Genomic DNA, 11,426 nt, shown 5'->3' on the forward strand with positions numbered 1-11,426 from the left:
CGGGGAGGGTTTAGAGAAGTCTCATCTGAACCCCAAACCTGCGGTCCGGGAGGTGCGGGAAGCCGCCCCCGGTCACTCTACGGCCCATGGCTCCCGTCAGCCTCCGTCGGGAACCCCCCCGCGTGCGACATGGTGACGGGGTTCGTGGGGGCTGCGATCAGTCCTGGGTTGCATAGGTACCTAAGTGCCGGGCTTCCCAATCTCAGCCGCTCCATCCATCCCTCCTTCTGTATCCGTTCCGCTGCGTTTCCACCTCGGTACCCCCCCCCCCCCCCCCCCCCCCACACCCCCCCTCAACAACCTCCCCCTCTCTCTCAGCCGCCGCGCAGATTTTAAAGAACAAAGCCCAGTTGGGGCGCAGGCGGATTGGAGCAGATCAGATCCTGAGGTTGTTGTAACTTACGTATGTTTTCTTGGTCGCTTGACCTGAGGAACAGAGACACAAAATGAGAGGTTTACTCCCGAGGAACCTTCGAATCCACTTAATGCACGAGCATGGAGGAACAGTCTGCCAGACTGCACCGATCGCCAGCCGTACACTACCACAAGTGTTTTGATTCGCCGAACGCACATACCCACGCACGCACACACGTACACACACACACACACACACACACACACACACACACACACACACACACACACACACACACACACACACACACACACGCGCACACACACACAAACCCAAAGTCAAACAGTTGGATTCTATTTTCAGATGTTAACTAGTGATAAAAAACACTGCACGGTTGGGCACCTAACAAATGCTAGGGCATGCAACGTGATCCTGGAATGAATTGCCATGGAAACATATCAGATCGTGACTGATCGTGTGTGTGTGTGTGTGTGTGTGTGTGTGTGTGTGTGTGTGTGTGTGCGTGTGTGTGTGCGTGTGCGTGTGTGTGTCGGCGTGTGGGTGCATCCCGGTGTGCATCTTCGCCGAGCGATCGCTCGCGTCTAATGCAGAAGTAGAAGGTCGACCGTACGTTGCGTCGTCTTAAGCAGAGGCATTGCTGCAAATTCTCTATCTGCTGCTTTAATGTTGCCATGGTGACCAACTCCCATGGGCTATAAAATTAACGTCCTACCACTTCTTTACAGCCTCATTGTGTAGTCTTGGCTAGCAACTGGGATGAATAAAACATATGTTAATGTACATCTGATTCTTTTCTATTGCGGCCAAAAAGATCTAGATTATAGAGCAAAATGCAGTTTGTGTGTGTGTGTGTGTGTGTGTGTGTGTGTGTGTGTCGTTCTGTGCGTATGTGTATTTATATCTGTGTGTGTGGGCGCAAAGTATCCTCATTTTCAATCCCTTTAAGTGAATATTCATTTAATTTGCTCCAGTTTTCTCCTTTCCTGTTCCTTTTAAGGTGCCATTCCATGACCACTACAGTTTGGTGTGTGAACTGGTATTTAGCTGAAAAAAAGTTGATCCAAATGCGGTCCATTTATTTCGGCATAATTACTGCGGGGACAGACAGCAAGGGGGCATTTTCAATATCTCTGAATTACTGGGGAAATCCCTCCTCGCAGACAGGCATAATCGTGAATATATTTAGGCCCTATCAATACTGATGTAATATCGCAGATACTAATGCTTATTATCCCGTAAATCACTGAGTCATCTCACACGAGGCCGACGGACCCTGAAAGGGAGGTATTTGGCGCAGTGATGGTTACAGGACTTGACAGACAGTCTCCAGGGACGGCGGAGCCACAGTTCAGGTTCCTGGGCGGTCATGCACATAAATTCTCCATTAATAAATGTCACTTTCGCTGCCGCTAAAAGAGAAGGGCACACGGAGGGGAGAGCGAGTGCAGGGACAGGGGACGAGGCAGGAAGATATTTTGTGCGGGAGGGACGGGCGAGAAGGTGAGAGACGGATGGAGCGGATGACGAGGTCACACATTCGGGGAAGGCCGCTTGGAGAGCGGGCGTGTTCGCCGCCGTGTGCGCCGCCTGTTTGGGGACTTCTGCCTGCGCCGCTGTGACAGCTGTTGAGGCTTTGGCCTCCATGCAGTGTGTGTTTGCATTATGAGCAGTGTGTGTGTGTGTGTGTGTGTGTGTGCGTGTGTGCGTGTGTGTGTGTGTGTGTGTGTGTGTGTGCATTATATCCTATTCCGCACAAACCTCACAAGTGTGACAATTGCTGGGTATTAAGTGAAATCCCTGTCATCTTTAATTTATGATTGGAACTATGTGGTGACGCCCCTGTTGGCCCCCCGATTGTGCCGTGCGATTAGCAGCAAATGCGGGAGGTTTAGAGGAAGTGTGAATTCCACGAGATGTCAATCACCTGTCTTTTCGCTGACAGGTTGGAGAGCACAGAGCTGTCATGGCAACGCGGGGGCTTAAATCACAGCGACGCCACTTCTTCAAAATGTTTTCCCCCCGCTGTGTTTATCACACAAGGCGCATGCCGTATCACTCCGCCATGCAAGTAAGCGGGTCTCCCCCACTCTGGTGCTAATACCCTATTATCTTTACTAACCGGATCAGTCCTACTGTGGCAGGGAGAGAGTGGCGACAGGAACACACAGCTATGGAGCCAGATTATCTTTTTTCACTGGCGCTGACAAGCGTTGCTTCTTAAAAATGTTCTTACTAGTTCTTTGCAACACATCTGGGCTGAAGGTCCAACTAATATTGACTGAGAAGATGAAAGAGTCCTTCCCACGCCACGCCCTCCATATTTACTCTTCAGCAGGGAGTCACATAATTCTGGCGTACATGGACGTACCCACAGCACAAGACGACATACGTCCTCAAAATTCCTGGATTAATATGAGATGAGTGAAAAATTTGTGTGATCCAGGTCCAATCCAGGTCTGTTCAACTGGCAACTAGCAGTGAACTAGGAGCCCCCAACGAGTCTAAGCAGTTTGGATTTTAAAGCAACACTAAGTGACTTTTTTACCTTAAACTAACTGCTTCAGAATCATTTTGATGGAACACTAACTTGTAAAATGAAGGATGACACCTCTTTCATTCCCATGATACACACTCAAACATACAAGAGAGGAAAGACAATAAGCAAATCAAAGTTTTCAAATACAATCTAAATACCTGTATTGCTGAAACAAGAAACTATATGTATGTATATATATATATATATATATATATATATATATATATATATATACATACAGTATACACTATATACAGTATTGTATACACAGTATATACTGTATATATGTATATAAAGCGGTATATATACATATATACTACCAAACAGGTATATATATATATATATATATATATATATATATATATATATATACTGTATACATAAGAATATAATGACAGAATGATATTACAAAATTAAAAAAAAGTATTAATTCATTTAAAGCTTATGTATTTTTGGAATTTGATGAGGATACTACAACAACGTTAAAATTGGTCCCTCAACAGAGTGTGACTAAAGAACCCTGGAATAATTTCAATAGAAACCCTATTTAACTCCTATTAGTAGGGCTGGGTATTGTCAGGAAGGGTTGGTTACTGATAACAACAGCTTGACTTGGATACTGGCTCCAAAACAAGATATTTTTCCTATATATATATATATAAATATATATAAATATATATATATATATATCAACAATATATAAATCGTCTACTTCTTTAGAATAAACAACATTTCTGTCTAGCCACACTTACTCTGGCTGTACAGACTTTAAGCTTTAGTTTTGGCTCACTGACACTTAAGAGATCAACTACTTAGCGATCAAACTTCAATACTGAATGCCACAGAATACTTATACGATAAGGAATACTATTTGCAATTCGATCGATATCACAGAAGTCTCCAATTTTGATACTGAGCCCCGCCTGCTCGGAAAATAAGCCGTCTGGGCCCAGCGCCGTGTGGTCCATAGGATCTAGAGATGACATCCATAAATATGCAGCGGCGGCTTTCTCAAATCTCATCTTTGCCAATCCGATTAACATATTAAGATAAACTTGATAGTATTCAGTGTGTGGTGGATAAAGACGGGATGTAGACTCAGCATTACTATTCTCGCAAGCTTCCAGGTTTTGCAGGGTACTTTTTTTTAATTTTTTCCCTTTCTTTCCCAGTCTGACACTTACTCATGGGATCGGAGGATTGGTTCTCGCACAGCTCGGTCTTGGCCTCTCCGTTGGGCCGCTCACTGGGCTTCTGGGAGAGGCGCGAGGACATTGTCGCCGCGGTGACGACGGCCTTGAAGCTGCGCTTCCTCTTCTGCACGTTGAGCTCCGGGTGGAAGATGATGATGTATACCTTGGGCATGTAGAGCATGCCCAGTGCGACAGAGGCACTGAGGTTCATGGAGATGGTCAGCGTGGTGGTCTGGATGTACAGCTGCAAGAGGGGACACATTGCAACCGGTTATCACGCGGACCCAAACGTCATCGAGCACGCTGTACCTGGCGCGAAGCGGCGCGCGGAGAGCAGAGCCGCCGCGGCGGCTGTGTTATTTGAGGACGGGAGACGATCTGATGGCTAAGCGTTTTTTATGGCCAATTCTAGAACTCATCGCACTGCTGCGAGACGGCAATGGAAAAAAAAATAATAATAATACCCGTCGCCCTATCGCGATGTACGCGCATCCAGCCTCCAAAGCAATTTTGATCAGGTCCACTCAAAACACAGAGTAATATATCTGACTGTGTTTTCTTTTTCTAATAACAACTACAGCTAGAGATGGTCAAAACTGAAAAGAGCTCATACGACAACATCCTCAGACAGATAACTTATGTCCGTACCTGTGGAGAAAAGAGCGGCCCGCGCAGCAGCGTAATCTAACGGCGTTTAGCGAAGCCTGACCCGCCGCCAAGGCCGGTGCATATAAATGACTGAAGCGGCGGAATCACTGCGGCTTTTTATTACGCAGCATCCTCGCCAGGCCCTGTGTTCTCTTATCTCTCCGCCACCGCGGGCCCTTGACTAGATTGATATACTACCGTGTCAGAGAGGCCCTGTCTACGATATCTCTCTGTCACCTTACGGTCCCGTCATAAAGGGGGATTTAAGACTGAGCCGATCTGACTGGTAGACTGAAGTCGACGGAGAAGGATTAGGAGCAAGGCTTGACTTTCATAAAAGCACAGGCTCCACTGCGCCGCTGGCACCGGAGAGCTGCTCGCGAAGTATGCTCTTGTGCTTTCCTGATTTTCTGCCATATTTGAGTGTTACAATGTCGGATTAGGCGCGGCCAAAGCGTCAAAAAATGAGGTAAACTAATGACAAAGAGCAAAATGTTCCAAACGCTCGGTTTTATCAGGTTTTTTCTGCTCTCTGCTCGAGCTGACGTCAGCGCGTCACGGATTTCTTTATATGTTCGTCCGCACCACCCGGTGTGCGTTTCTCCAAACAAAACCAATAAAAAATAGTGTTGATTTTTATCGAAGATGTATTTACTTATTTTATTTTATTTCTCGACGTTCACATGAAACAAAAAATCCCTGCTCGCAAGAGTCCCAGCGCGTTGCACTGTGCCGTCCGTGTCTCCCACGGGCCCGGAGCACGGTGACCAAAGTTGGGACAGACTTTTAAAAGAGACCTGGTAGATCTGATATGAGTGAAGACTCAGCAACTGGATTTACGGAGTAAATAAAACCAAACCCGGAAGCCATGCTCAAAAGCCATCGGCTCACAGAACCCGTGGCCTAACATACTGTAACAGAGCATCAGGAACACAATAGATTTAGAGGCATGTTAGAATGGCTAGAATGCATAATCTGTTTTCAATCATGTTTTTGGGACCTCAGAGACCTATATTAACTTGTGCAAAAAAGGAGCATAATAGGTCCGTCCACTTGAACAACATTGACTGACATTCACAGGAGCGATAACAGAGTTACACTCTGTTAAGTGCTTACTCCACTCCACGGCGCTCCTCTTCAGGCATTGTGTAACACTTTCCACTCTGTTAAGTGAAAGCTCCAAAGCCTGCGTGATCCGTAATGACGCTATAATGTGGTTTGGTGGTGCTTTTATACAGAGCCATTCTTTTTTCAGGCCAGACATTTTGCTCTTTTTCTGTTTGAGGGTCACGGATGAGACAGATCCAACTGAATAAAGAGCATCAATATACTTTAGTGATTGATGTCTACTCCAAAGCACCAAATTCCACTTCTATGCTTTGTAGCCATCCGAATTAAACAAGGATATATTTGTGGACATTATAGCTGCTCAGCATTGGAATGCATCCACTGCCATTCGCATGCAGCATTTTTGCTCGGTAAATATTGACAATGTTGGCATCAATAATTGTAGTGATTGTGATTCCTCCAATCGCTGAGCTGTTTGCTTGCTGGTTGCGGCGCATTTGTTTTGGGATCTCTGTCACTCATTCCGATGGGCATCGAGCACGCAGCGCTCCCCTCCCCCGGGCCCCTCCCCTCTCCTCTCTCAGCACAACATCAGAGGCCGGGATCTGGTGCGGCATGCATTAATAACCGCATGAATATCACGGCGCTCGTAGCGAGCTGCTCTCTCAGGCAGCCCCGCTCTGTGTCACAGTAAACAGGAAATAGAGTTGTCGTGCCTGCTCCAGGTAGCGGCGTCGTCAATTTACGGTGTGTGTGATTGGATGCAGGGGCCACTGATCATAGGCTCTGGCAGCGCCCGCTCTGTCATTTCTAATCACCGGCGAGACTCCACCCTGTGCAACACTACCTTGTTTGGCGGTGAGCAACCTGTCTGGTATCCATAGCAACACAAGAGAGTTTGGCACAAGAAACTAATACACTGCTGGAATAAGCGTTTAATGAGATTCTGACAGTGCAATGCCTTACACAGTGCAACACTGACCCTCTCAGAAGTGATTTATTGACCAGGCGTGTCATGGGCATGAGCAGGCGTAGCATTGGGACCAGGATTTCACTTTTGTGCCCACAGAGATAATCCAAAATGAGCAGAACCGAACAGGCCAAAGCAGACACAACACACCTGCACTCTCTAAAAATGGGCAGAGAGACCTGCATGTTTTGGCACACGCACAATTTTCACACAATTTATTGCGATTTATTTTTTTATTTTTTTTTATCTAAGCTCCGGGCTCCTATAACTGAGTCGGGGATTTTCAATGTACTTCTATAGGAGTTTGACCCAAATTCATAGCCCTCTCACCCAGCCCAAGAATGTTAGGCTTATCACAGAGCATTTATAAATAATTGCTGTTTCTTTAACATACATAAATACATGAAGTCAATTTCACAACTGCTTGGCAACTCTCTATTTATAGCCACGGTAATGATTTATTAACACCCTCATCAAGAATCAAGCAATTGCCTGTGAATTTTACATTTCATCAACAAGCCAAATGCCAGCATCCGGCCTCAACAAATGTCATGTCTTCCGTTTAGACAAAAAGAGGATAATTCTCATAATTATACACACCAGGGACACACTGACTGCAAAGGCAATTTAGTCTGTTGTATTCGAGCGCCCGAAATGTACACAGAGAGGCTAACCGGACGATGTGAGTGACAATTACAATGCTCACCGCCCTTTTATAGAAGAGCCCCGATAATGGATGCCAGGGATTTGCAGTCTCCTCTCATCTACCTGAGCGTCTCTTGTTGTTTTGGGTGGCCTACTTTCCAGCCGTGCTCAGATCATGAATAACTCTGCTTAGCCGCCTGCCGCTAAGCACTCGGCTGCACCGGGGACGCAGCTCTGCTTATGAATGGCCGCCTCCTCTGACTGGCTGTCACTACCACTCTGCATGCTGGTCTTTGGAGATTATCAAAGCACAATGACCGTCTTCACGACAGTGCGCGCTGCGACTTGTGCGCGCGCACACACACACACACACACACACACACACACACACACACACACACACACACACACACACACACACACACACACACACACATACCACTTGAAAATGTATAAAATGTGTCCCTGACTTTGCAGGTCATGTTTAAAAGGTAATATAAATAAATCAGGATATGGTGATAACTTATGATATCAAACTCTACAGTTCAGCGCCCATCAATAAGGGTTGCCAGGTTATCATGGGAAACTAGATTTGGGCCAAAAATAAAAATGGTGAAACAAGTGAGAATATTGAAATGTGGATTATTATTATATAGGATCACTATCACTAAATTATTCTCTGCTTGTTTCCCTGTTCCCTGGTTCCCTGCCGATAACTTAGGGTTAGGGTTAGGGTTATTCTCCTGGTTTTGCCCCCCACCCGTTCTTCAATTCGCCCTGGATCCTTGCGCCTACTCCTGAGCCTCCGTTGCGTCCTGCATTTGGGTTCGCCGGACTGTATCGTGACAGAAAATTTGCATCAAGGTGGTTTCAAATTCCCGCCAAGCCCTACCTCAAGGTTTCAAGCATGACAAATGAATGAGCAGAGTATCTTAAATCTGTTCTTCAACCATGGCGCACACTCGCGTGCCATGAGAGCCGCAAACATTTTTTCGAATCCAACTTAAATAACGGAGACTGGCTATTGTGTTGCAAGATCAAAATCGCATTTATCAGTTCCAGCCAGAATATAAGCTCTGGGTTCATAGAGCTAACTAAGTGATGAAAAGGTTCGACTCTTTATTTTGAGATTCGATAATTCATGAGTTGCACAGTGAAGAGTCGTTTAAATTTTCCAACTTTTCCCTCGTTTTATTCAACCACGACTGAGGGACGACCGCCAGTGAACGAGGAACGAGAGTCAGAAGTCGGGAGCTGTGAACGGAATTCCCCCGAGAATTATTTAATTCTGTCTAAATTATTTATTTTGGTGGTGTGCAAAGTCAGCCATATTCAATTTGAAATGCTATGACAAATGGCTATAGCAAGTCCTGAGCAATTCTTCCAAAATTCACTTGCTCGCCCACTCTTTAAAAAGACGTGTTCGCTACGAACAAATTGTTTACGAGTGTTTTGCGAGATTCTTAATGCTTAACGGGATAGTGCTTTGCCTTGGGAATATTTCGTTGTAAATGTGTGCCATGGCAGAAAAAAAAAGGGGTCGGGATAGACAGATAAAAATATTGGGTGTCTGAACGAATTATGCCAAGTGTGACTCACGCGCTAAAAATAAAGGCTGCTTGGAACCGACAGGAGGATTAGAAGTTGCAATCTAATAGTCAAATACTTTTACCAAAGTTTAAAATTGAATGAGGAAAGGGAGTCTTTTAGTCTTGCAAATACAGCTTGGCAGCCTTGTCTGCATCAGGGAAGTTGACGTGAGTTCACAGGACGATCCTTGCTCGGCGTCATTAACTCCGATGCCTTTCGGTATAAATTAAAGACTTAAGCAAAAAAAAGTTATGTCACATTCTGTTTTTCGAGACATTTTACACTTTTTGTCTATTGCGCACTTTTTTTTTTTTATTTTTTTTTTTTGAATAAGGTAAACTGATGACACAAACAGCGCCGACTCGCACGACGCGACGCCCGAAAACGATTTTGATCAAACAGTCTCCGTATCTCAAAGCGTGGAGGGAGCTGAATTGAGACGCCGGTCATTAACCTCGGCACGTCGATGTCGCCGGCTGAGCACGTGCAGGTGCAGGGGAGACGACGTGGAAGCTCTGGTATCGTTTTGTTGGCATTTTTGCGTGTCTTCCCTCTACAGTACACGGGTTTAGATCCAGGGTGCGGTGGAGGTGGTGGGAGCAGTCGCAGGTGTGGAAAATAAGGCAGTGTAATTATCCTCAGGTAGAGGCAAAGTTCCACTCGCACACTGACGGACCCAATAAATCATATGTCTAATACCTTATAGGTGTTGAGAATCATTGACAGATGATCTTTTTTTTTTTTGGTCACAATATTTTTTTACCCCCGGAAAATGAATGATGCTTTTTAACAGAGTTACACCATAACATTTTTTTCCCCACACATTAAAAACACTGCCATATAGATTTGTGTGTATACATAGTTTTGGATAATCAATGCTTTAAACTTGAAAATGTTCACTATTCAACTGATTTCAACAAATTTCAACTATATTATTAATGCTGTTTTGGATACTACCGCTCACCTTTCCTCTAAGTAAGACACATTCCATCTTTTCAAACTATACATCTGCATCGTATCAGCTGCAGAAAACAACCGGTGCCAAGGTCTGTTATCACGCTGCAGGTGAAAGCGAGGCCGGAGATGGCGGTGATAACTCCATTAGGGAAAGATAAACACATTACTGCTACACAAGATGCCTCGAGTAACATAATGAACTTCAAATCGCTGCTGAGGGTGTAATTCATCTATGAAATCAGCTGCAAATTGAGATGAGGAAAATCAGCTTGTGATCCATCTCGCGCGGGAGCTTAGCAGGAAGGATATCGAGCGGCGGCGCCTCTCAAAAGGTTAGGAATAACACTTTCCTGTCTGCATCGATATTCCGTCAGCAGAAAACTTCCCCTCATCCACATCGCGCACGCGCGGCCTGGCAATCGCTGTGCGCAACTCCGGTTATGTTCCACACAGCACCGGGCAGATAAGCGGCGGCGAGCACGGCGGGTCAAACCGTCACATTCTCAATCCCGATGAATCCCGATCCTGTGAGGCGTCATATAGAAGAATGGTAGAACGCCTTGAAAAGCATTCTATTTATTCTGTTTATCATCCGGCCCTATCGCCTCGACAGACACACTTCACATCCACCTCCTCCACCTCCTCCGCCCCGGTGTGTTTCTCTCCAGAATAAGGCATAATCGTATATGTTCCATGTTGAGCCCTAGGCGTGTGAGCTAAATGCTTTGATAATGGCATAAGAAGCTGCCTGCGGTGCTCAGGCTTTTGACAGTCCTCCCTCTTTGCAATGGATCATTTTGGTGCATTTTACAGGCTTCTTGACAAGGTTTTTTATTTTATGCGTGCGCCAGCTATGTGAAGTCGAATACAATGAAAATGAGTCCATGTACCAGTCGTTCAGTGAATACGCATAGGACATGTGCAGGGGCGGTCTTAGTCATTTGGAGGCCCCAGGCTGCACCGACGTGAGGCCCTTCTCCGCCTCACTTGATGCAAGCGCAGCTAGTGCTATCTATCTATCTATCTATCTATCTATCTATCTATCTATCTATCTATCTATCTATCTATCTATCTATCTATCTATCTATCAGTGGTATGAGAAGTAAATTGACCCATTAATTAAGTAAATCAATCAGTAAAACAATACCCTGACATAAGATATCTCCAGTACAGTGGTATGCACAGCATTTAAGGGGCAGCAAAAAAAAAAAGGGTCGTCTCAGAGAAGCTGAGATGCAGGACTCTGTGGTGTGACGAGGCGAGACGCCGCCTTTCAGTGCTGCCATTTAAGTCCACATTTTTCCATCCCGGTTCCAAGTCCCCACAATTGTCCTGTGAATCAGACGACCGGGAGGAGACGACGTCACCTTTAAGTCTCCGTGGCTCAATGAGATGAATCAGGGTAGGAGGAGTTTGTGTTTCTATGCAGAGACAGCTTTTGAA

General features: G+C 45.5%; 1 protein-coding gene across 1 annotated transcript in view; it reads right to left on the reverse strand.

Moving 5' to 3' along the window:
- Positions 1-376: 376 nt before the first annotated feature.
- LOC307241545 (metabotropic glutamate receptor 7-like) overlaps positions 377-11,426 on the reverse strand; it is a gene marked incomplete at both ends in the record, with an annotated part of 56,306 nt that continues 45,256 nt past the window's right edge. The window contains 2 exons of the mRNA XM_080015707.1: positions 377-426; positions 4,097-4,349. Of these exons, the coding sequence (XP_079871833.1) occupies positions 377-426; positions 4,097-4,349 (303 nt within the window). The remainder of the gene's footprint in view (positions 427-4,096; positions 4,350-11,426) is intronic.

This window comes from Zeus faber (assembly GCF_960531495.2).
Source record: "Zeus faber genome assembly, chromosome: 15".
Classification (NCBI taxonomy): Eukaryota; Metazoa; Chordata; class Actinopteri; order Zeiformes; family Zeidae; genus Zeus; species Zeus faber.